The sequence below is a fragment of the Aedes albopictus genome, chromosome 3 (assembly GCF_035046485.1).
Source record: "Aedes albopictus strain Foshan chromosome 3, AalbF5, whole genome shotgun sequence".
Taxonomy (NCBI): Eukaryota; Metazoa; Arthropoda; class Insecta; order Diptera; family Culicidae; genus Aedes; species Aedes albopictus.
The window spans coordinates 365,193,794-365,220,290 of record NC_085138.1 but is presented as its reverse complement, the minus strand read 5'-3'; the positions used below and the strand labels follow the sequence as shown (position 1 = coordinate 365,220,290).

The 26,497-nt window shown below is 40.3% G+C and overlaps 1 protein-coding gene across 2 annotated transcripts; it reads left to right on the top strand.

The window, feature by feature from the left end:
• Positions 1-617: 617 nt before the first annotated feature.
• On the top strand, positions 618-26,241 carry LOC109432246 (zinc finger protein 236). Of its 2 annotated transcripts, none has more exons than XM_029875177.2 (4): positions 618-1,240; positions 16,127-16,250; positions 20,475-21,857; positions 24,770-26,241. In XM_029875177.2, the coding sequence occupies exons 1-4, from the start codon at positions 810-812 to the stop codon at positions 25,727-25,729; spliced, it is 2,898 nt and encodes a 965-aa protein (XP_029731037.1). In that variant the 5' UTR covers positions 618-809; the 3' UTR covers positions 25,730-26,241. The 2 variants fall into 2 exon arrangements, with proteins under 2 accessions (XP_029731037.1, XP_029731038.1); XM_029875178.2 differs by lacking the exon at positions 618-1,240 and adding an exon at positions 5,061-5,555.
• Positions 26,242-26,497: the final 256 nt, after the last annotated feature.

Below are 26,497 nucleotides of genomic sequence, written 5' to 3'. Positions count from 1 at the left end.
CACAGTGCGCTGGATAGAGAGCCAGGTCCGCTGTCCAGCGCACTATGCCCGACGTACGTCCGACGCACGGTTTAGGAGAAAAATGGTGTCAAAAATTCCGATTTTCAACTGTACGAACAATACTTTCGTCCTTATTTAAACTCAATCTAGAACAACAAACCATTTGTTTTCGCATTTATTTTCTTCGTAGTTCGCCCTATGCGTAAATTGGGTTGTTTAGTGAATGAAATATTGCCATTTTCTTTAGCCTAATCGAAAGAGCTCATTTTTCTAAGTGTAAGGTGATTTTATTGCGTTCCAATTCCTTTGTTTTGATGGTTAAATAAACAAAACAGTTTTAATTTCCGTGGCTAGAATGACAGTTCAATCGATAAAGTGACAGTTCGCCCCAAACAAAAAATTTCCTCCATACAAACTTTAAATGCTTTTTAAAAATAGTTCCCGGGCACCAAAAATGATGAAATTTTGGATTTCGACTAATTTTTGGACGGAGATTCCGATTATGCAATAATCTGGATACCCCTAAAGAACCCAATTACTCCGGAAATCTAGATCTCAAAATGTGCACAGCCCTACAGAACTTCGCCCCAATTCTGCGATGTTTTTTGACAGCATTTTCAGTATTTACTCAGTGGTGCGTGCTTGCTTGCCGAAGCCTTCAGATTTTTCTAGCTGCGTTTGAAGTTCGCGTTTCGTCAGCATTTTCCGTCGGAAAAGTTGAGTTTTCGCGAGGAAAAGTGGTGTTTTACAGTAAAATGAACCAGTAATTGTGTAGTGCATGTGAAATCGCGCGAATTCATGTCTGCAAAATGATCGAATGTTGTATTCATTTGTGCCCGTCAAATTCGTTCCGGGGGAGGCTCTCGTTCTATCGCTTTCCGGTGATTCGCTCGGACGAAAATCGTCAGGCATCGATTGAGCGACGGGCTGCGTGGATCCAAGCCGTGGGCAAGAAAAACATTGACTGGGACCTGGCGGTGATCTGCGGTAAGCACTTTTATTCCGGCAGACCCTCGCAACTGCACGAAACAGACAATGTCGATTGGGTTCCGTCGCTGGAAATGAACGGGGCTGAACGGAATCAGAACGCGACAACACGGACTGCTGTGGGGGAAAATGAAGCAGCAGCAGCACCTAGAATCGCTCCGGGATCTTTGGTGACATCAAGCGTAGTTCTAGCGGCGGTGGCTAAATCCAAAGCAGCACAGCAGCGAGAATCGAAGGAGAATCTAATTAGAAGGTAAGTATTTTTCAATCTCAAAGATCGATGAAATTTTGTTAATAAGCTAGGGGTTTTTAGCAGAAGTTTGGACGGAGCATTTTGAGATCATAATTCTAGATTGAGTTTAAATAAGGGCGAAAATAACATGATCGATTTTTCTTCATCGACTCTCTCTTCTGCAAATTAAACTGACAAGATGCAAATTCTATCGAACTTTTTTAAACTTAAATGCAGGGCCGGATCTAAGGGGGGGCCCGGGCCCCGCGCCCTAACATTTTAGGGGCCCCCACAAAAACCTTTTTTGGTTGCTAACATTAGCTTCATTTTTCATATTGCTCATGTACTGTTCGAAAATGAAGAAAAACATTTATGTTCATCTCTCCGAGGGGCCTCCACATCCGCTCGGGCCCCGGGCCCCCACAATCCTTAATCCGGGCCTGCTTAAATGCTAGATTGCATCGCAACTTAGCGATTTATGATCAAAAAGTGCAACCATATACTTGCATCTTGTCACCCGCTATTTTTCGAATATTTAAGGTAAATGTACCTTTTTGAAAAATGCCAAATGATATTCACCGTGAATATCATTGACATTTTTCGAAGGTAGTCCATGACATTTATCTTAAATATTCGAAAAATAGCGGTTTTTCTGTGACTTTCTTGCAGAACAGGTCTAGCCGCACAAGTTTTTCATATAGGTACCATATTCTCAGGTTCAGCTTCTAAAATGAGCTGTAGGTGATTGAATTTTGATATGACGAAATGAATTTTTCAGCACTGCTCCCAACGCTCGCCAGATTACGCTCCATCGTGTTCTCGGCGCCCCACGCTATCTTGTTCGAAGCGGATCAGTAGCGACTTTGCGAAGTTATTGTCTGGTATCAATCAGCATAATAATATCTAGAATACGCACTCCGCTGATGCTGGGGGACACTATTGCAGCGCTATCTGCGGATAAAAGTTCAACCTTCATGCGGTAGTGGGCGTTACTGATTGTATGCGGATACCAAAACATACGCACACCACCTTCTCTTATGGCTCAATTGAAAATGGCAAATATTCCAGAACTAAAAAAGCACTTTTTCCCAAAATGATCTATAAATCGAAGAAAATAAGAATGGCCGATTGTTTATTTAGTCACTTATGACAATCGGACACGACGGTTTTGTTCGCTTTTTTGTCATTCTGGAGAAAAGTGCTTTTTCAATTTTGGATAACATGCAATTCTCATTTGAGCCTTATGATTCTTTCTTCAAATCACGAACACTGTTACAGAGAGCTTCCACCTTGATACACTTAGAGAGCGCTACTTGTCTTTTTGACGTTTACATAGAAAAAAGAAAATAGATGGCATTATTTCTATTTTTATTCTATGCTGGTATTCTTGCAATGTTCCCTACCCAACGTATTCATCCGGCTTTGGTCAGCCTCTGGATGTTGGGTTCGACGTAGATTGTCCTTAGCACGTGTCGCTCGAAAACTTCGAGAGCTTGCAGGTCACACGTTTATTAACGTTTTCGTACTTGTAAACATACATGCGATAGTCTAGATTTGGATTAACCTTTTGGGACGCGCACTTTTTTGAACCTGGAACTGCACTGCGCTCGCGCTGTATACGACGAGCGAGGTTTTTTTGGTGCTGTTGTACTTTTTACGACGGCGCGCTTCATGAAGGGTTTAATACGCAATATTATGGCACTTTTTTCACGTATAAAGAGCTGGAATTATATTTATTGAGTGCTTCTTTAGGGGCTATTCATAAACCACGTAGACCAAAATTAGGCCATCTCAGACCCCCCCCCCTCCCCCCTCGTAGACTTTTGTCAATACAAAAATATTGAAATTTGTATGGAGCGTAGACTTTGGCCAGACCCCCCCTCCCCCCAAAAAGTCTACGTGGTTTATGAACGGCCCCTTACTTAATTTGCCTTGCCAGTCCGACTAAGGGCTGAGTGTCCTCTTATGTACGTAAGAGTAGTCTCCATTCGACTCTGTTTATGGCTGTGCGTCACCAGTTCTGCACTCTGCGAAGGGTCCGCATACCGTTCTCCATTTGATCGACCCACCTAGCTCGCTGCGCATAACGTCTTCTTGTACCGGTCGGATGACTCTCGCGAACCATTTAAGTCGGGTTGCTATCCGACATCCTGATGACGTGACCCGCCCACCATAGCCTGCTGATTTTCGCGATGTGAACGATGGTTGGTTCTCTCAGCAGCTGATGCAGTTCCCGGCTTCCATCTGCTCTTCACAGTAGATGGTACGCAACACCTTCCGTTCAAAAACTCCAAGGGCTTGTTGGCCCTCTGCATTCGTAGCTCTGTACGTAGAGTTCATGTTTAGTGCCCATAGAGGACTGCCGGTCTAAGTTAACTGCGTATGACGGCGAACTTTGTTCTGCGGAGTCCAAATTTTGCTTGATTTCCTGCCATAATAGGGTCCTAAAATTAAAGACGAAATCTCGCTTATATTGAATAATACGATCAAGCATGGTATTCTAATCGGAATTGTACTTTACTCGAACTTGAAAAACAAAGGAATAATGAGAAAATTCGAAATAAGTAAAATGGTAAATAGTTCTACTTTGACATTTGAGGTCAACCTCGTGTGACTGAGCTCGACATTTTTCGCACTGGGATTTCAAAAATGTTCCTATCTGACATACACGGTGAAAAAAATCACTCAAAGTATGTGTTATGAGCTAGGGACGAGACAAAAGGCTAATAAAATAAAAATTATATATTTTCAACTACGGTTAATAAAAACGTCAAAAAATGAGTAAATATGTACTCTTGAACCATATATTGTGGTTTAAAACAAAAATCCCGATAGGACTTTAGGAGCCTATTCGTCTCTGAATGTCTCTGCTGGTATCGTTGTCGGCGGTCAGGGAAGATTCAAATATTACGTCCATCGTTTTTCGGGATTTCTAGACCCCCCTCCCTCCTCTGTCACGCACTTTTCCTATACCAAATACACGTACTGCCACACTTTTCTAGACCCCCCCTCCCCCAAATGTTGGACGTAATTTTTGAACGTTCCCTCACCAGTGAGCCCAAGTATTGTCGGTTCGGAAGAACGTTAGAAAATGGTTTTCACCAAAAATGGATTTTCTCTAAATCTATATTCTAAATCTACATGCTAAACTGAGCCAAAATCCAAATTTTCATGAATTTTGGTGCCCGGGAACCTATTTAAATATCAATTAGAAGTTTGCATGGGAGCAATTTGTCGAATCACCCCTCAGTGCATTTTGTACTGGGCGGAGCTGTCAAACAGTTGCCCAGCTGTCAAAAGGTAATTTCGAAAAATCTCTAAAATTGATTTTAGGCATCAAAATAAAGTTCTAAAAATCTTCAAAAAATCATAGTGGCTCAGAAAAAGGTGGTCTTTCGTATAAAATCAAAAAATTAATAAATTTTTCAAAATTTAAAAACCCAATTTCGAAAGTCGGGTGCTCTAAAGCGCATCCGGATGCGAATCGATTTCACCGCTTCCGAAGATAGGTAAACTCGCATAGATTTTGCGAAAAATCCATTTTCCGTGAAGTGCATTTTCTAACTATGCTAGTCCGTTGCCTAGTGTCATGCTTCCTTCAAAGAGCGTATAGCTCACTGGAAACATTGAACGTGTCCGTGTCTTTTTTAACTAATAAAACGCCGACAATTCACGAATTCTTCAATTTCATCACCGGGATGCGACATATTTATTAAATAAGATTAATGCCTGTGTGCAGATTTTTTGTCCCAAAGATTTGGCGCTTCGTCAAACTACACGCATGAAAACCTCTCACTCTCTGTGTGGTTATGCTGTCAGTCGATGCTGGCGGGCGGGGTGTTTACCGTGTTTACAGAAACGAGACGTCCTGTCAAGAAGAAACCATCACATCGAAGCGGTGGTTTTGTTCGCGGTTTGCTTGTGTTTGAAGCACTGCCCCCTGTAGGTACACCAACACAGAGCCACTGCGAGCTAAATAGAGAACAGCAGACAGAAAACCAGCAGCAGCACACAATGAGAGATGAATCCATTTCCATTCAAAAGTTGTTCACAGAAGCACCAGCCGCAGCAGCAGAAGCAGCAAATCATTCAGCACTACCGACTAGAGATCATTGATTGAGTGTTTTATCGGGGCAAGTTTTTGAGTTTTTCCCACTGGTTGGTGAAAATAATTGTTCTGTTTCGAGTGCAGGAAGTGCAAAATGTAAACAAATTGATATCGGGCGAGTGTCGATGATGAAAATTAGTGAAAAAATAGGGGAAGTTAACTGTTCCAGAATAATAAATAATCCAGCATGGTAGTGAAATCAGAAGCAGTTAGGAAGAGTTTGGCAAAGTGAGTATCTACATAAGATGGATCTGTTCTAGAGTGTTGTACGTAGTTCCGCGAACAAACAGGATTTTCACCAACAGCAATGATCAATCAGCGGAATGGACCGATCGTCGCCGGAGGGTAGCTTCTTCCTTTATTTCTCCACCAGTAATTCGTTCCCCATCGTGCATAGATTACCTCATTGATGCCGAACACACATATTCGTCGATGGCACGATAGCATGGCACCAAGTAGCACCAATAGAACGTACCTCCGTCGAACCAGCAGCAAAGCAAGCTGCCTGCCTGTAGTGTATATGATGGCATGGCAATGGTATTGGTTCGTGGTGTGCTTTGTGCGAAGGAACTACACATGAGTGGGGGGAACCTGGGAACAACATGCGGCGCGGGGTCGATTGAGAGAAGATACAAAACACAAAAGACAACACACAAAGGCGGTCGAAGTTCTACTCTTCTTCTTCGTCTTCTTGTTGGTTGGCAGTATTGTGTTGTTCGTTTGGTTATTGCTTCGTTGTTTTGTTGCCTCCACTCTATCCATCCATACACACATTGTCGGCGCGAGATTTGCTTCTCGTTTGGTATCGGTCCGGTCGGTTTCGATTGGGCCGGGGGATAGTAGAGGCGCAGGCAGGCAAGCAAACAAGCAGCATGGTCAGCCAGTACAGAACTGTCTCGATTTTATCAGCGTTTCTATTTATGAATGAGAATGATTGCCAACTAACTTGATGTGAATGACACATTGGCCATCTTCATATATACTGGATTCATATCACTAGTTTGCCGCATTTTTGGTGTTCGAAAACGCAAGGAAAAAAATATACATATAGTAGAGCGGAAGGCTTTTCGATTTTCCATACAAAGGCTGACGGTTTGAATTAAAAACGATGTTTGTTCAATTTTTAAGCAAAGTTGAACACTTCATACATCTCGTTCTCCGTAACCAATGCTCCGAATAAGCTGATTTTTTTTACTGTAACTCGCTAACATCTTATATTTCAAATGTACATTGAAAAGGATTCTTAACCCTTTCCTTCCCAGGACTTTGAATAACTATTTCTATACCAGGGAAACGTTTTCGAAAAAAAAAAATGTTTGAACAAAAGTTTTTGTGAAATTACCAAATTTTTCGAAATCAACGAAAAACTTGTAAATCAATGTTTTTTTTTATTGTTTGTCAATAGTTCCATTATTGAAACAAATATTTGGCAGTTAGGTTTACCTTATGAGATTACAATCATTTTCTGAAAACTATTGCATCATATTCATCTGGTTCCATTTATCTCGAATTCGTCGAAAACCAACGGTGCTCTAGAGCAACCATGGGAAGTGCTTTTTAATGATTAAAAACCTGATTTAATCTACCTATGGTGAACAGAACTCTTCTTACACTTATGTAGGGTTCCTGATTTCCACTTTGTATCTTCTTTCGCTTTCGTAGCCATCAGTCAGCAACGAACGGTTGTCGATTTAGTTTGTGTGTTGATTGTCAGTGACGATAGCAAACTCCGGTGAACGGTTGGAAGCCACACTTGGAAATTATTCATTCGTCCACATTCACATCGCACACATTTAGATTCTGATTTTCCAGCTCAGTATAATTTCCATCTTTCTACTGAGTTCTCAACAGCAGATTGAACTCGGTACACTCGGTAATCAATATTTTTGACAGTTCATTTGCAGAAATCGTTAACTCATTTACAGATTATTCAGCAAAAGGGATAACTGAGCGTACCAAGTTAAATCTGCTGTTGAGAACTCAGTAAAAAGATGAAGAAAATACTGAGCTGATCTTAGTTAGTAAGTGATCGAGCGGTGATGAGTGAGATTCGTGAGTGATACGAGCGATATTGTGCATACGAATTTTTGATGTTTTTCAAAAAATGTTTATTATTGTCCTTTCTAATCTAGCATTTCAATCACAAAACACTAAAAATGTATGCATTACTTGCAGAAATTCTTTTCTACTTATCTTCTAACTACTTACTAGGGATCCACTATAGGTTAGGGCTCCACTATTGGATAAAATACTCTACCTAATGAGATTACATTCATACTCATTGAAACTATTGCATCATATTCATCTTATTCCGTTTGTTTCGAGTTTGTCGAAAATCGATGGTGCTCTAAAGCAACCATGGGAAGTAGAGGGTTAAATTGCTTGTACTTGTTTAAAAATTACACATTTCCTTATTTTTTTTCAAATTTGGTAGCATTTAAGGAGATCATCTCATAAACTCATCAATAGCTCAATTTCCATCAATCAGACGTAAACAAATAAGTTTAGATGATGATCGAATGATATTATATTCAGCTTTTTCATGAGTATATAGTGGTCTGGGCCATGGTTTCGGTTAAACCTGCTGCGAACGTTGACCGCGCACAGAATATCCGGCCGGGTTTACTAGACCAGAATCAGTACTTTGATATGGGACGCCTGTCATCGTTGTAGTCTCTTCTTTGGTCTTTGGTGACACTTAGGTTGAAAGCTTCTCGCTGGGGGGGTTCATCGGAATCTTAACGGGCTTGCACTCGCTCATGTTGAACCGCTTTAATACGGTCGCGACGTACGTCTCCTGATAGATACTATCGTTCGTCTTCTCGATCCGACTCTCAACGCAATGATTTGCTGTTCTGAGATCCTTCAAACGAAAGTGGTTGTTTCTTCAGATTGTTTTTCATGGCTTCATCGTTGCTCATGATAATCAGATCGTCCACGTGGATAGCCACAATGACCATCTTTCCTCCTGGGTTGCTCAAGTACACGATAAGATCGTATTCCGTGGAAATCTGTCCAAATTTCTTTAGAATTGCATGTAATTAGCTTGGTGCAGGCTCGACTTGATCGCTTGAGTCCGTACAGGACTTTATTCAGTTTGCAAACCAGCGACTTGTGGCGGCCGGATCACACTTGTTCTAATTTTTGTCGTGAAAAGAGCACAAGGTTAGTCAAAGTTACTGTAGAGTGTAGTAGATGTATCATTATATTCAGTTGATACTTCATAATTGTCCTCCCCGTTATGCAGACATGCAAATGCTCTCAGGTACAGGTTGAAGGTTCGTTATGAAAATGCACACGTGCGACAGAGTTGACATCCTTCAAATTCATGCTTCCTTGGGCGTCATGCTGTGCCCAGTGTGTGTAGTCGTACGTGGTCTCATGACGTATCACTTTTGCACCGAGGTAGAATTGAAAGTCTTTCCTAGTGTATTCCTGTCTTTTTCTTACTTCAACTTCTTCCCGGTCTGGTACTCCGCCATAGCATGAAAGTTGCGGCAAACGATCATTACCCGAGCAGGGAATGAGAACAAAGCTATAACAAATTGATAACTCATTTTGTTATTGATAACAAAATGAAATCAAAACAAGTTTTCGTTCCGAATTGTTTTTGTTTAATATCAAATTGAGATATCATTTTGTTATCATTTCAAAAACTGAATGTTAACAAGATTTGACTTCAAAAATCAAAAATAGGTTTAATATGCTTTATTAACATTAATTATATTCACAAAATATTTGTTATATCTACCTGAGTATTGTACTTCATATTGACACAAAATTGGTAATTGCTGATTCTGGGTAATGGCCATGCTATTGATTTAAATTGGTTCAATAAGTCTTTTTAGGGTAACTGGTTATTATCGGCAGTGTTGTTCTCTTCGCTATGCGGGGGTTTTCATCAGCCAAATTGCCTGAAACGTGGTCGTAAAGCTCAGATTGGTTGGGAAAGATTTGAGGCCAACGTTGAATTTAACAGGTTTCAAAAAGCCTTCCATAATGAAGAGAATAAAACTGCCCAGAATACAAAAGTTCCCCTATATTAGTTATTTCAAGCTAAACATATTGCCAAATATTTTGAAATTTGAACTACAGGGTGATTATTTCTCCAATTCTATTAATATTTTTTTTAAACTGCTCTATTCGCACTTTCGTAAGAGAATAATGAGAGTTGATGTAGACTGTTTCAGAAATTATAAATACACTTTGTTTATTAAATAAAATGAATTGTTCTGATAATTTCAACGAACATCTTTCAGAACACAGCATATCGTGATCCACATTTTTGTATTCCCTTTCAATTGTCATGATTTTTAGAAGAACAGTCGAATTCTCTAACAATTAACTCTCTAACTCTCTAACATTTGCACAAAGGTGTTATTTTTTAAGATTTTATCTAACTTTTTATCATATTCGTTTTCTCAACAAGTTGTCAAAGAAATGCCTTCAACCTGGGAGAAATCGATAAAGTCATTTGCACAACTTTTTTTTTCTGACATCAAGTTTCTTATTTTTTAAGGTTTTCACCGAAACATAACTACCACACATCTAATTTCAACTAATTTATTTTTCAGCACATTTGATCCTTCAGATGGTATAGCTTGTCATACCATAAAAACATGTGTTGCTACACGAGTTGTTGAGAAATTTGAAACAACAATTGTTGCATCGAGAAGGCCCGTAATGATGGTTCTTGATCAAATATTCTAGCAAAAATTGTTTTATCCAATCGAGAAATATATTTTCTTATCGAAACTGTAACTTTCGTTGTGTTTGGAAAGGGAATATTTTATTTGTGAGATTTTTTTCTTCTCTATTATGCTACAACACTTTCTGCAACTTCAAATTTTAATCATCTAGTTTACAGAGCCCCATTTTTAAACTTTTACAAGAAACATCAGCAAAATTGGTATTATTTGCTTCATTAGAATGTATACTACATATAAGAGCTAGAAGAAACTTTTTTGGATATTGTGCTCAAATTGAAATGGCATCCAATCGTTAGTGTATTTATAATTTCTGAAATAGTCTATACTCAAAATTGTCTCACACTTTAGGTCGTTTGGCATAAAGTCATTTGGCATAATAGTCATTTGGCATTATACCCGATTGGCATATTGTTCATTTGGCATAATTCTATTGCAATTTTGGAGAAAACTTTCCGTTTTACGGTAGAACAAAAAGCTACCGCAGCTGTCAGACTACTGATTTTCACTGAGGTATGATCAAGCGGCCCAACCGACGCCTTGGATACGACGCCGATGATCATTGTTTGTTGTTGGTTTTCAAGAGTTTTCAGAGCATTTCACCTTGCAAGCATACTTTGATTTGGCCTTCAGTTTCAATGATATGATGATTTTCATGGCTGCGGTAGGACTTTGACAGCTGCGGTAGGACTCGGCGGCTACCGCAGAGGGGAATTTTTTCTAAAAATCCGCAATAATGTAATAAATATTTTTCCAATCGGATGCCTTATTTAATGTCATTATTTTTTCTCGAGTAACGAGAAAAAGAGCTGAGAGGCCGAATGCGACTCAATTCGTTGCTCGATATTATTCAATTTGAGTCCCGATGCCTTTGGCTCTGGGATGTCGTGAACATCTTCCACATTTGTTTTACTGCAGTGTATATAATCAGAAGGAAAAGCTGAAATATAATTATACAAAAATATTACGTGCAGTTGTCCTTTGACTTCAAATTTACTTTTCTTTGTCACTTAAATGTACATAATCCATAATCTTTTAGTTGAATTATTTATGCTGGAACTCTATGAGGATATCATATCCGATTTCCTTACAATTTTCCTTCGTGTAGGCTCCAAGTTAGAAATGACTGTTGATGAAATGTGAATGTTACAATCGATAATACTACGACATTGATAGGGGTCATATTCTGATAATATCGTATCAAACAAAACAAGTTTTCAATCACGAGATTCTTTACTTATTCATGTAAATCAATGCCTAATAAAATATCAAAATGAATACTAAATTTGTTATTAGTTTTTAGTTATTACCCTATAGATTTGATAACTCCCTGAGAACTACGTATGATATCAAATCGTAAATTGTGGATAACAAAATGAGATATTAATTTGTTATCAATGAGAACTCATTCTGTTTTCAATTAGATATTCCAGTACATTATTTTGTTATCATTTTTGTTATGTTAACACTTAAGTCATACAAAATGAAAACTCACTATGTTATCAAGATTCGTGATATCTAAATAACTCAATTTGTTTTCAATTAGTTTTCATTCCCTGCTCGGGTACTTCATCCTTAGATTTGTGTTTCAGGAAATATACGAAGATGTGCCGAATTTTGTCGTCGATGGAGGTGATGTAGTAACGATTAGACCCCCAAGAGAGGTCCATCGCTCCATTGATGTCGGAATCAACCAACTGCAGCACTTTCAAATTTCAAGATTCTCCCTTGCCGAATAGTAGCTTAGCCTGCTTTTCCATTGGGCAGATTCAACAATCCTTCGTAGCCTTCCCGTTGATCAAGGTTCCAACGATGGAATCTTGAAATCTAAAGGATTTAGCTGGTAGTCGTTCTTGCTTGGTAAATCCCTTATCCTCGAATGCTTGCTCCAAACGATCCCAAGCAAATCTGGCCGATTCCGCATCCGCGATATGACCGTAGAAAGATGGATCCAATCGTGAGATGATTTCCAGTTTCGTATGAAAATCGTTCTGTTGAAGACGTGTGTCTTCATTGATGGCTGAAACTAGATTAAATTTATTTCTAACAATGTAAAACTATAACATTCATAGCATATAAGCCGACATGTGCCGAGACAATCACGGGAATCTTCTAACGAGCGAGCGTGATGTGGTCGAGAAGTGGCGGCAGCATTACGATGATCACCTCAATGGCGACGTTGCAAGCACCGAAGGTGGTGCGGTAACAGATCTAGGAGTACGTGCGCAGGACGAAAGATTTCCAGCCCCTAACCTCCAAGAGATTGCAGAGGAAGTTAGCCGGTTGAAAAACAACAAAGCTGCTGGAGCAGATCAACTACCAAGCGAGTTACTAAAACACGATGGAGAAGCACTGGTGAGAGCAGCACTACACTGGGTCATTACCAAGATTTGCAAGGAGGAAGTATTACCGGAAGAATCGATGGAAGCTATCGTGTGTCCCATCTATAAAAAAGGGCGATAAGTTGGATTGCGGGAACTATCGCGCGATCACACTACTGAGCAGAACAAGATACTCTCCCGAATTCTATGCCGCCGTCTATCACCGATTGCAAAGGAGTTCGTGGGGAAATATCAGGCTGGTGAACGCGCTACAACGGACCAGATGCCCGCCATCCGCCAGGTGTTGCAGAAATGCCGCGAATAGAACGTTCTCACTCATCACTTTGTTCGTCGATTTTAAATCGGCGTATGATACAATCGATCGAGAACAGCTATGGCAGATTATGCACGATAACGGATTTCCGGATAAACTGATACGGTTGATCAAGGCGTCGATGGATCGAGTGATATGCGTAGTTCGAGTATCAGGGACCCTCTCGAGTCCCTTCGAATCTCGCAGAGAGTTACGGCAAGGTGATGGTCTTTTGTACTTGCTGTCTACCATCGCCTTAGAAGCTGTAATAAGGAGAGCGTGGATAAACACGAGTGGAACGATTTTCACGAAGTCCGTTCAGCTGCTTGGTTTCGTGGATGATATTGATACTATAGCTCGAAAATTTCAGACGATGGCGGAAACGTACATCCGACTAAAGAGTGGCTAATCGGATTAGTCATTCATGTGTCAACGAAAAAATACATGATAGCAAAGGGCTCCAGGGAGGAATCACCACGTCCGCCATCCTGAATTTATATTGACGGTGATGAAATCGAGGCGGTTGAAGAATTCGACCGCCGACAACGACACCTACAGAGAAATTCAGAGGCGCATTGTGGCAGGAAATCGTGCTTACTTTGGACTCCGCAGAATTCTACGATCGAATAAAGTTCGCTGTCACGCGCAGTTAATTTATCTACAAAAAGCTGAATAGACCGGTAGTCCTCTATGGGCACGAAACATGGACCCTATCTGCAGAGGACCAACGGCCCTTGGCGTTTTCGAACGGAAGGTGTTGCGTACCATCTACGGCGAAGTGCAGATGGAAGACGGGACTTGGAGAAGGCGAATGAACCACGAACTGCATCAGCTGCTGAGAGAACCATCCACACCGCGAAAATTGGGAGGCTACGGTGGGCGGGTCACGTCATCAGGGTGTCGGATAGCAACTCGACTAAAATGGTTCTCGAGAGTCATCCGACCGGTACAAGAAGACGTAGTGCTCATCGAGCTATGTGGGTCGATCAAGTGGAGGACGATTTGTGGACCCTTACCAGAGTGCGAAACTGTAGACACACAGCTATGGACCGAGTAGAATGGAGACGACTCCTGCGTAGATCAGAGGACACTCAGGCCTCAGCATGACCGATAAAGTAAGGTAAGCATACTACGGTTTCACCCTTGTTCCGTCTTCCAACATGTAACCAATAATGATCACTTTCCTAAAGCAGCGAAGATACATTACCTAATGGGAAGAAAATCGAGATGTTCCTGTTCAAAAACCACACACTATCGCCATGCTTTAGCTTAGCACATTGCTGCGTATACACATAGGTAGGCAGGCATGGATGGATGGATGAATGTTCCACCAGCTCGTCGTTGTTGTCTTTCGCATCAGGCCCCCGGCCGCTCCTCCCATCGCATCCTCGTCTTCACGCGACCGAGTCTTCCTTGCCTCCGGATCGCCGCAGCAAGTACGCTGAACAGAATGGAACTGCTGCACTAGTGTGCGTGCGTGATTGTGTTTGTTTTTCTCCTGCTGTTCAATATGCTAGTGTGCCCAACTGCACTGCAACTACGGCAACTACCTACCACCATATATGGCCCGTTTACATATGTGATAATAATACGTGACAATATAGCGCATTTAGTTCACCACTGGACTATCGCACTTGTTTTCACGAGTGCGAAAACGCTAATAAAAGTGCGCGATTGCATCAAATCAACTCGGTGTCTTCAGAGCACTTGTTCTCCATAGATTGAAGAAATAGTGCGCCGAAGACATCAACCTGATTTGATGCAATCGCGCACTTTTATTTACGTTTTCGCACTTATAATGTCGCAGTTCGCAGTCCAGTAGTGAACTAAATGCGGTATATTCTGTCGGACAATTTATTCCACGCTAGTATCGTTTACATTGCCGCTAAAAATTTAGCTGCTAAATCTGGGACAATAAATTGTCCGACTGTGTTGGTACCAAACTATCGTAATGTAAACACTTCCCTATCTGCCAATAAAATTGGCGTGATGGCATAATTAGCTGACAATTCGTCTAGCAGACCGTTTACATGATGCTAATTGTGTCGGACAATCTAATATCCTCATTATTGTCCACTAGTTTTAGCACCGAATTCAGAAGCTTCTGATTTTGTCATGCTAAATTTATTGTCTGCTAAAAAGTGTTTACATTGCGCTAAATTGACGCCAATACTGCTCGAAAATGAACTGTCGCGTAGAATTAGCAAATATGTAAACGGGCCAATACGTGCGTATATCATCAACGACGAGCGACGACGACGACGACGACCGAGTGTACTCTTGAACGAATGGCTATTTTTTATGAGTTTCCTCATTTGAGCTGTTTGAGCTATAGCCACCCAGTTTGATGCTACCGAGGATAGAGTGTGGCAGAGCCGCGCAATGGTAATTCAATTTGCCACGCGGGAGTGACAGAGAGGGCAGAACAAAAAACGGCCATCTATTGTTCTCCTTGGAGCGGGCTGCGTATGGAGAGCTCACTACTGATGATGAAACCGAATTTATACTGCGTCAGCTAACCAACCAACGCGACCAACGACTGTGAACCTGTAAAGTTGTGTTGGATTGGATCGTATGAAACACCTTTTATCTCACTAGGGCTAGACCGAGCCGCGTACACGGCACAGAACAATGGCCATTTTCATTCGCCATTGAGCGAGTTTTCAATGGGGAGCCAGTGCAGATGGAATGTTCGCGATTGAAGCCGATTTTGTGTTTTATTGTTGATGGTCTCTGACGTCGATGCAGCACGGCAGGATCGATAATGTTGGTTTATCTTAGTTCGTTTTTTTCACTGTTGCTTTTTAGAAACTGGTTTATGCAGTTTCGGTTGAACAATATTGTGTTTACAGTATCAATCAATGCTTTATCATCTAACAATGAATGTAAAAATCATTGTAAAACATTCTATTGAATTGAGATTTCCTTGACACGATATGTTTGTAAGATGGTTAATAAATACTATTTAGAAATTGGTTGATAATAAGGTACAAAACTTACTGAAGATAGTTTTGGATTACATTTTGAAACTTTCGAATTAGGGGATTTTATTTTCGGCAGTTTTGTTCTCTTCGTCTTGATTTTTTTTATTGAAACCTGTTGAACTCACAGTTGGTCTCAAATCCTTCTTACCCAAGATTCTGGCAATTTGGCCAGCAAAAACCCCCCATGACGAAAAAAACAATCCTGCCTATAACACCCAAAGTCACCCTATATCGAATACCAAATATTTAAACATAATATGTTATAATAATCTCATAATTAAGGATCTATTTTGATGAAACCTTTTTGAAATTGCTATTTGAATGCTATTTCTATCAATCATGTCTAATTACAAATCTTACCATGTCGTAAATTTGATTTTTTGAAAAATATTAAGATCAATACTGTAGAACGTTTAATCAAACCATATCATATCACTCATTCCTATTTCGTTCTTTTGTGTCTTTTGTTTTCCAGCAACTCGAAGAAAATCTGCCGACTCTGTTTAGGGAAGGACGTCCGATTGACTAGGCCGTTCGAGAATGCTGGGGGTCCGGACGATGATCTCCTGCAGAGAATCTACGAATGTACTACCGTGAAGGTGAGTTTAGTCAAACTGCGAATTGAAACAATTCTGCTTCTGGGAACAATGGATCGAATATAGTTCAACTTGCTTAAAAAACTCTTAAGTAGCATGAGGTAGATTATAATTTGTACCGTTTAAGGCTCACTTGATAATAGGGGCTGTTCATAAAACACGTAGACCAAAATTTGCCCATCTCAGACACCCCCCTCCTCCTCGTAGACTTTTGTCCATACAAAAAATTTAAAATTTGTATAGAGCGTAGACTTTGGCTAGACACCCCCACCCCTCCCACCCAGAAAGTCTACGTGGTTTATGAACGGCCCCATAGCAAATTTTCCAAAAGTGAAAATGATTCGTTTAATTTTTGTTCAGTTTTGGAAAATTTGTGATTCACAATTTAGTCTTAGTGTAGCAGAATTTCTCAAAAAAAAATATGATTCTTCCCAAGAATCCTTCAAATATCTCCAATCTATCAAAGATTTGATACAGATGAAAAGAAAAAAAATATCTTCCTCAAAATTAACAACAAGGCTAATTTTGATAAAGATGCTTATTTTTGTTTTCCATTTCATCTATAACTTGGTTCTTCTTCTTCTTCTTTATGGCTCGACGTCCCCACTGGGACTTGGCCTGCTTCGCTTCAATTTAGTGTTCTTTGAGCACTTCCACCCATTATAAGGCAGTGGCAACAATATTGCCACCTACTGTTTGTATTTTTTTTCTGTCTTATAACAATTTATTTCAAACTTTTTTTCTTGGTTTACGCAAAATTGGGATCAACTAACAACGCATGATATTTTTTGGTACTAAACAAAGCTTTAACAACAATTTGGGAGCCATTTGTAGTCTCAAAAATGGCTAAATTTGACCGCGTGATGAAAATAAGCTCAAACTTATTGTAAAATTATAGATTTGGTAAATATTTTAAGAGGAAACAAACCATCATCTTTTATCAGAAAATCAAAAGCAGTTTTTTCGCTGAAATCAAAACCAATGGTAATAATAACTCTAGATTGAGTTTCAATAAGAGGCTGTTCATAAATCACATAGACCAAAATTTGGCCATCTCAGACAACACCCCCCCCCCCCCCCCCGACTAGTCGAGTCAAGTACAAGACACTGAAGACGACCTTACAGTTGAGGTCGAAATACGTATCTGTCAAAGGATGCAAATTCTTAGTGGAATTCAAAGAAACCGTACTTAACCCGATTTTCTTTTTATTTTCCTTTTGGTTTTCAGGTTATTGTAATAACAAATTGTTATTTTTGTGGAGAACGGAATTGTTCTTTTATGGTAGAATTGCCATTATGTTGTGAACAAAATGTTCTTTTTGACCGATATTGTCTTTTTGTTTTGGTAATAACGAAATGTTATTTTTTGTGGTGAACGAAATTGTTCTTTTGTGGCGGAGTTGTCATATGTTTAGTTTTGGTGAATGGATTTGTGTTATTTGTATTTTTTTGGTAAAGTTGCCGATGTTGGGATAGCGAAATCGTTTTTTTGTTTTTGTAGTTTTGTTAGCGAACAGATATGTTCTTTGAAAGTGACGGACAGTCAGTTTATTTGTGCCATCATTATTTTGGTGATGAATGTTATTTTTTGAAGTTTTCTAAAGGGGAAAGGACTGTAGTGTCTACCTAATGGTTGTGCGCATAGGATATCTACCTACATGAAATACTATTCATTACAGTACCTAAATATGTAGGTATGATTCATTATGTCTACTTAAGGCTCAAGCATCCGTCATCATTTTTCGGAAAACAAAAAGCAGTTTTCTCGCTGTAAACCACAACATCGGCCATGAAAATATATTCACTGCATTCTACAGTGGATATATTTTCATAGCAAAGACTTTTGTTTTGAACGAAAAAGCTGCTTTCAACTGTTTAATGATGACGATGATTTCAATGACGGATTGTTCAACGTTAAGGTAGTATAAATACGGGTGGTCATTGGACCACACAGCAGATACTGCACAAGCCTTGGACTTGTTAACATCTACCCCCCAAAAGTCTACGTGGTTTATGAACGGCCCCTAAGGGCGAAAGTAACATGATCGATTTCTCTTCATCGACTCTCTCTTCTTCAAAAGAAAGTGACAAGATGCAAATTCGTTTGAACGTTTTTACGCTCAGATGCAAGATTTCATCGCAACCAAACTTTTTATGGTCAAAAAGTTACTTATCACTGTACTCTACTCAGCATCCGGATAGCAGTGAAATAATTTTCATTGACGGTTTTTGGATCTCTAGCAAGAAAACTGCTTTTTAATAATTCGATGATTGGTGATGACTGAATGATGATTATTTGAGCCTTAGGAAATAATCAAATTATGGGTTGGCATGAGCTGAACTACACTGTTTATATTATAGGTTAAGCCCTAATCCACTCTAAAATCTCTTTTCCGGCTTTTTGTTGAAGTCAAAATAAGAAAAGTACCCTAAACGGGCAGTGGCAAGAATATTGCGACCAGCACTGGTGGCCTAAACGGACAGTGGCAACTATATTGCCACGTCAAAAGCTCGTTTTAGGGGTAAACGGGCAGTGGTAACTAGGGTATTGTACCATTTGGGCAGGTGTACCTATTTTGGGCACTTGCCCGCTATAACTATAATTATAACGGCATTATAAGGCCCATATAGCCGAGGCGGTAAACGCACGGGTATTCAGCATGACCATGCTGAGGGTGACGGGTTCGCTTCCCGGTCGGTCCAGGATCTTTTCGTAAAGGAAATTTCCTTGACTTCCTTGGGCATAGAGTATCTTCGTGCCTGCCACACGGTATACGCATGCAAAATGGTCATTGGCAGAGGAAGCTCTCAGTTAATAACTGTGGAAGTGCCCATAGAACACTAAGCTGAGAAGCAGGCTTTGTCCCAATGAGGACGTTACGCCAAGAAGAGAGAGAGAGAAAGGCCCCAACAAAGCCAACTTGAAGTTAAGTACCACAGTGTGACAATATTGGGGACCTTTCCTACTTTAATTTAACTTCAATTGTAAATACTAGGTAATACAGGGTATTAGGTTCCTGAGTGCAAACTTTTTAAAGGGCGATACAGGATACAGGAAATGATGAAAAAAATTGTTCTACGCATATGGTCAAATCTCAACCGTTACGTAGTTATTGAACTTCCCATGTTTTTGACAGTTATTGCCTTAACTGGCAATAACTTGAAAATGGTCAAACTTATCGAAGTTTTTCGACCCTTATTCGAAAGATTATTGAATTTTCTATCAAATGGCATCTTTGAATCGATTGGTTTAGTTAAATAACTAAAATAGCCAAAAATAATGTATTTTTATTGGTTTTTGTCAATTATCTTTGAAACATGCGTAATAAATTAAAATTCTTTTTTTGGCAAAGTTGTGGCCCCTGTTACACTCTACAGTTCGTTCTTTGACACCAAACTTCTAGCTCTTATCGTTTTCTTGCAATTTTGATTTAAATGTGCGGCACAATACGCAAAAAAGTGCTTTCCATGACAGTTGCAAATTTATGATCTGAAATGCGATGTTAAAATCGAAATTGCAACAAAACGATAAGAGATAGAAGTTTGATGTCAAAGAACGAATTGTAGAGTGTAACAGGGGCCACAACTTTGTCTAAGAAAGAATTTTAAATTATTACGCATTTTTCAAAGATGATTGACAAAAATAAATTAAAGCACACTACTTTTGAGCTATTTGCTATAGAAAACTTAGTTATTTAACTAAACCAATCGATTCAAAGATGCTATTTGATAGAAAATTCAATAATCTTTCGAATAAGGGTGAAAAAACTTCGATAAGTTTAACCATTTTCATGTTATAGCCAGTTAAGGCAACGAGAGTCAAAAACATGGGAAGTTCAATAACTACGTAACGGTTAAGATTTGACCATATGCGTAGAACAATTTTTTTCTCCATTTATGGTCCTCTAACACCTTTTAAAAAGTTTGCACTCAGGAACCTAACACCCTGTATAGTATTGTGCTTTCTTTAACCCTTCAGTAGTCTTCTAGTCTTCAGTAGTTTCTAGTCTACAAGTTGAAAACATCTCGCTAGTTGTACACGATATCAGCGTGGTGCTGGCTGTTTTTGCATGCGACTGCTGGATGGTTTCAAGAACAAAAATCTCACTTGAAGCATCAAATAGCTCATACATTTTTCCATTGCGCCCTCAGCCTTTATTACTAAGTTGCCCTGAATAACCACTTGTATATGATGCTACATAATCCCCATTTTCTTTCACATTTCAGGTCATGCTAAAAGAAAAATATCCAGCGGCAATTTGTGCAATATGTGACACTAAACTGAAAGAGTACAGTAGATTCCGTGATAGGTGCATCGAGAACGATGAACTGCTACGGAGTATTCTCGACGAGCAGGACAAACACGAGGAAAGCGTCGAAGAGGCGTTAGAGCCCAGTCCCGAAGAGCTCGTTAAATCGGAAGAAGTGTCAACGGCGGACATCCTTCCTGTGGAATTCCACGAATCGAGCGAAATCAAAGATCTCCAGCTGCAACTGTACGGATCCTCGGACGAAAATACTCTCAGTCAGAGTGAGTTTGCCAGTTCGGACACGGCCGGATCAGTTACTCCATTGCCGAAGATCACCAGCGTGACCTCGAATGCCCCAAAGGCACTGAAGGATGCCATCGCTAGTACAAGCAATACCAAATCAGCTTCAGCTGAAACGGAGCCTTCCGCTGGAGCTAAAACCCCGACTCCAGAAAAGGCACCTGTTCCGACCGTCAAACCCACAATCAGCGTTAAACCGTTATCTATTCTGGCTGCGAATCCTGTCAGGGTAGTTGAGCCGGCCACTTCCGACACGCTAGAATCATCATCCGCTCCCAAGGAAGCAGACAAAAGTACTAGCGTCCCGGGCACTGCTAGCACAGATGGACGGCATGAGTGCCACATTTGCTCGCGACCTTTCCGCAACTCTTACACACTTCGACGTCACATGAATTTGCACACCGAGGAAAATCTTTACACTTGTGAGTACTGTAATAAGAAGTTCAACGACCGGTCGAATTGGAAAATCCACCTTCGGGCTCACACCGGAGATAATCTGCTACGATGTGCAGTTTGTTTCAAAACTTTCATTTCGCCTTCAACGCTGAAGTATCATTTGCGAGCCCACCGGAAGCTAAAAGCGTTCGAGTGCAAGTTCTGTGTGGAGACAACCAGTTCCTACCAGGCCCTGTCGGATCACCTTGCCACCAAGCACGCGGATGTACGGGTGGAAGACTATGCCAAGCACATGGAGGAAGCCTTCGCCGCCGGCGATTTCCTGAAAATCGAAATGGATGCCGACGAAACGACCCTATCGGCGGCGCTCGTAGCCGGCATGAATACCGAAAGCGATGAATCTGGCACGGAAGCGTCTCCTCGACGGCCTCCACCGTTGATTCCGGCACCGAGTGCGACGGCTGTGGCAGCGGGTGCCTCCGTCAGTCACGGCAGCAGCATGGATGAGATTAAAATCAAAGAGGAAGTACCCGATCTGGACGACATTGCCATCAAACAGGAACCGGTGGATGAGGAAACTCTTGGTGCCTTGGTGGGTGGAAGCACCGGCAGCACGCAAGGGTTGTCGCAACAGCTGACTGCGTTGATTCCGGCGAACGAAGAGGTGAGATTGTTGTGATGATATTTTAAAAATCTAGCTCAGGTCCAAGTTTAGCGTGACGTATGTAATAGGGTAGGTAATCAAAATTTGAACCAAATTGCGGCTTTCTGAAGCAGTGCAAACTTTAAGTGATTTTTTCTCCCACATGGGAATAATTTACTACGGCAAAATTGTATGCACATGAAAGCCACGGGTATAAGTTTTCTGTTAAATGGTAAAAAGTTTGTATTTGCACCGAATTTCATTGAAATATTTGATTTTTCATCAACAATGATTTTAATCTTAATTTGAACCATCGTAATCATAATTTGAACCAATTTTAATCTTAATTTGAACTACTGGCGGCAGCAGCTCGAGCAACTCACAAAACAGCCAATTCCATGCTAAACAATGAAAAATCACATGAATCTGCTAATTCTCATACCTATTTTTCATTAGGTAGTGGAATTTCAACTCAGAATGTTCGGAATTCTTTAGGAATTTGGAAGCTAAATTTGGATTTTTTCATCCCCCAAGAGTAAACAAAGCAATCACTAGCGCAATCTACAGGCCAACACTAGAAGCTCACCACCGTTTACTAGTTCAAATTTAGATTACAAATGGTTCAACTTAAGATAACATTCTCCAATTAAGAATCACTTAAATTTGATAATTTTATGACAAATAATGCGGAATATTATTCGGTTGCTCGATTCTACGATAAATAAACTTTCATTTGACGTGTTCACATATTGTGTGTGATACAATGCATGAGCTGTACGAGTGCACCGAAAATGTGCTTTCTCTTGGGGGAAATGGGTGAAATCACAGTGATTTTTCAATTGCCTGTTTTCCATGACAAAAACGCTTTTTTCAATGCTTTTAAAGTCCATGTTATCAGGTTATATTACGGAAAGCTGTTTAACATCTTTTTCGGGACAATATTTGCCTGAAAAGTACGTCGTTTTAATGAGTTTTGAAATGGTTCAAATTAAGATTACAATTTGACTAGTTCAAAGTTTGATTTCTTGCCCTATTGACAATTTAGAATAAAAACGAGCGGCGCAACTCTAGAAAATGCCTGTGATCTCTAGATTCAAGAACTTTTCCAGGGTTTAGAACTTTTTTCAGAGATTTTCTAGGAATTTTCTTGAAACTATCCAGAATTCGTTCCAAAATTCCTCTGAGGATTTCTCTCGAAATTCTCTCCAGGACACTTCCTTAAATGCCTTTCGTGAGCGCTTCTTGGCTTTGTATCGTGACCGTGATTTTGTTAACCCTTTTTTTCGCATTTTCTTACGGAGTTCTTCTTTGAGCTTATCTAGGGATTTTTTCCTATGAATTTGCAGGAAATTCGTTCTGTATTCAGTGGCGATTCCCTAACCTCAAATCTACCTGTTCAACGAATGTAAATACTTGGATTTACTCAACAAATTGGCTTGCAGTTTGAAGAAGATGACGAGATTAGCCGTTTTCGTATATGTGCAATTTGATTATGATCCTGAATCTTCCGCATATGCAATTTTTAGGGTCGTTGAACAGGTAAAAAGTGAGGTTACGAGACGCCACTGTCTGTATTACTCCAGGAGCTTCGAATTATTCTATCCATGGGTTTTCCAGAATTTGCTTCTAGAGTTCCTTCCGGGATTTATTCCGATTTTCCTTCTGAAATTTCCGAGACTTGTTCCTAGGATTTTTACTAGAATATTTATTAGGATTTCTGCAGAGGTACCTACCGGAATTTTCATTCATAGGGTATTGCTCCCAGAGTTTTTCGTTTTCCGGTTCCCGCTTCCGGAGATCCTTCTGAAAATTTCCTAAAGTTTCTTCATAATTAGTTTTCGAGATGGCTTTCCAACAGTTTCTCCTGTTTTTTTTGGACTCTGTTAGAGTTTTTCCAAAGATTTCTTCTGAAGAATTGCTTCCGGGATTTCTCTTGAAGTTCCTCCCGGATTTTTCCCGCTGCTCTTCCAGATATTTCTTGAATATTTCATCCCGTTATTACTCCAACAAGAAGAGTTTTCTCGATTTTTCCTTCCTCTTTGCATTTCTCTAATAGTTATTCCGATTCTTGAGGTCCCATCAAAATTCCTTTTGATATTTCTACATCTGTGAAATATTTTGGGAGAAACTCTTTAAGTAGGCCCGAGATGAACTAGCCTAAGGCTAAAAATCTCGTTAATACAGATAAAAAAAATCCTAGTAAATGTTGGGGTTAATACCCAGACAGGCTCGCTGAACGTGCGACGTGGTGCGTCTAGCAGAACATATTAGGAGGGTTAAGTGATCCCGGAATAAACCTTACTTGGAAGGAATTCTTCGAAAATTTCTTTTAGAAATCGCAGGAAGAACTCTGAGAAACATTTTACGGAGATCTAGGAGCATACCATTGAAAAAAAAAAACCAGTAGGAAGAACCACAAAAAATACGGAAGAAATCGCGTGAGAGATCCTCAAAAGCATTCCAAGAGGTGTCTTCAATGGAGTTTCAGACAGAGTTCTTTGACGGAATTTCTGGAGAATGAGTTTCTCACAATGATCACTTCAAAGTTCCGTATCAATGTTTTCCAATCTCTAAGGGATGTTAATCCTTCTGTTAATGTGGAAAAAGTTCAATTCAAAAGTTTGTTTTTTTTTTCTTGACAAGCACACATGCTCGAGGCGTGATATGTGAGTTTGCCATTTCGTTAAAACTGAGTAGCAAACACCGGGTTTACACGGTTACCTTGATCAAAATTCACCATATGAAACTAAGATTCTTAGATTGAAGCCATATAGGTTATACAGCAGGGTTGTACTAGTCTACATCAATCGACTTCGAGGTCTTATGATAGATTGTTTGTATCTTTCTATGTTGGCTTTCACAATGATAGTGTTTTACGTAAAAAATGTAATTCTAAATCTCGATTTTATTATTTCCTCCTCTCCAACAAACAGGAAAGTCCTCCGGTGATTCTATTCCGGTGTGATTACTGCATGAAGATCTTCAAGTACCTGTACGAGCTGCGAGTGCACATGAAGATACACAACGGCCCCAAACCAACCGCGGCGGACTCCGGTGTAAAACCGCCTCCATCGAAGAAGCCCCGCCATCCGTCGATCGACGCAGACATAGCCGAGCTAGCTAACGCCCCGCTTCCAGAGCATGACTGCCCCAAGTGCGACAAGGCTTTCCGCACCGAAGAACTGCTCCGGGTTCACATTGAAACCCACAAATTGGATGTCGATGTCACGAAAGCCCGCAGCTGCAAAGTGTGCTTCAAAACATTCAAGTGCGAACTGAATCTGGTTTCGCACATGAAGAAACATCACGAGTATGAAACTTTCGTTATCGAACAGCAACAACTGGAAGCACAACAGGAATCGGAACTGCCGCCCGTTGACGAGGACAAACCACAATCGCCGGACAGCAGTAGTAACGACGCAGGGAATCAATCGCAGAGCGAATCGGTAGACACCGCTGAAGGTGGTGGCGGAGGAAGCTCATCGACCACCACGGAACGGAAGTGCGAAATCTGCGCCCTCAGTTTCGACTGTGCCTACAAGCTGGAACAGCATGTGATGACCCACTTCAAGAACAACGAAGCGGTCGCGTTTGTGCCATCGGCCGATCGGCCCTACAAGTGTACCGAGTGCCATAAGCGGTTCAAGCGGAAGGACTACCTGCTGATCCACATCCGGACGCACACCGGCGAGCGGCGGCACAAGTGCGACATGTGCTCCAGTGCCTTTGTGCATCCGTCGAATCTGATCACCCACCGAAAGTTGCACTCCAACGAGCGACCGTTCAAGTGCGATCTCTGTCCGGCGGCCTTCAAACTGTACGCCGGGCTAAAGATACACCGAAAGCGGTGTGTGCTCAAGTATCTACAGGAAAATAGCGTTACGGTGACGTAGGAGGACGAGTGGGGAGGGATGTTTTAGGCTTAGGGTTAGAATTATAAAATGAGCGTTATGAAAGCGAATATTACTTCCCCAAGTTATAATGATTGCATGTAAAATGTGCGCGTTTTTTTCGGTCTCCGTGTAAAATTGTAATTGCTTAACGATCAAACTCGTTTTCCTTTTCAAAGTTCTCACTAATTTTGTTTGATTTTTACGTCTTTGCTTTTTTTACAGCTATTTGACTGTTTTGCTTCTTTAAGTTTTTCCTTTTTGTGCTAGATTTATACCTAATTGTTCAAAATTCTTCCTTGATGTCAAGTCTTAATTTTTTTAGTCTTGGACGATTACAAATTATATCTAACAAAAAAGCTAATGTAATGAATGGAACAATCGGTTAGGTGACCCTTTTTTGTATATACCTCTGTTACAAATTCTATTGTAAGTTCTAACTTTTGTAAAACAGTTTACAATCCTACAATGAAACTGTAGAAACATATATTTTAATTAAAAAGTACAATCTATAAGTATGCCCGGCGTAGTTCATTTTGATGACAATCCCACAACAGTCGCGTGATTGTAAAGCCACTAATATTTCACTTCAATTTCTATCTTATATCTAACTTAGCTAACACTGAGAGATTCTCTCCTCTGACGCTCTCTGTAGATAACTGAAAACTTTTTGGCAAAATAAGAAATCAGATCAGCTTTACTATTAGGATAGGCCGTACAAAAAGTTGAAGAAAATGCAATTATTAGACAAGTACCAAGATAGATAGCGTA

Coding starts and splice junctions, on each gene's coding strand:
- LOC109432246 (XM_029875177.2), top strand. CDS start 810: ATGATCGAATGTTGTATTCATTTGTGCCCGTCAAATTCGTTCCGGGGG. Junction 1,241..16,126: donor AAGGAGAATCTAATTAGAAG/GTAAGTATTTTT, acceptor TTTGTTTTCCAG/CAACTCGAAGAAAATCTGCC. Junction 21,858..24,769: donor TGATTCCGGCGAACGAAGAG/GTGAGATTGTTG, acceptor TCCAACAAACAG/GAAAGTCCTCCGGTGATTCT.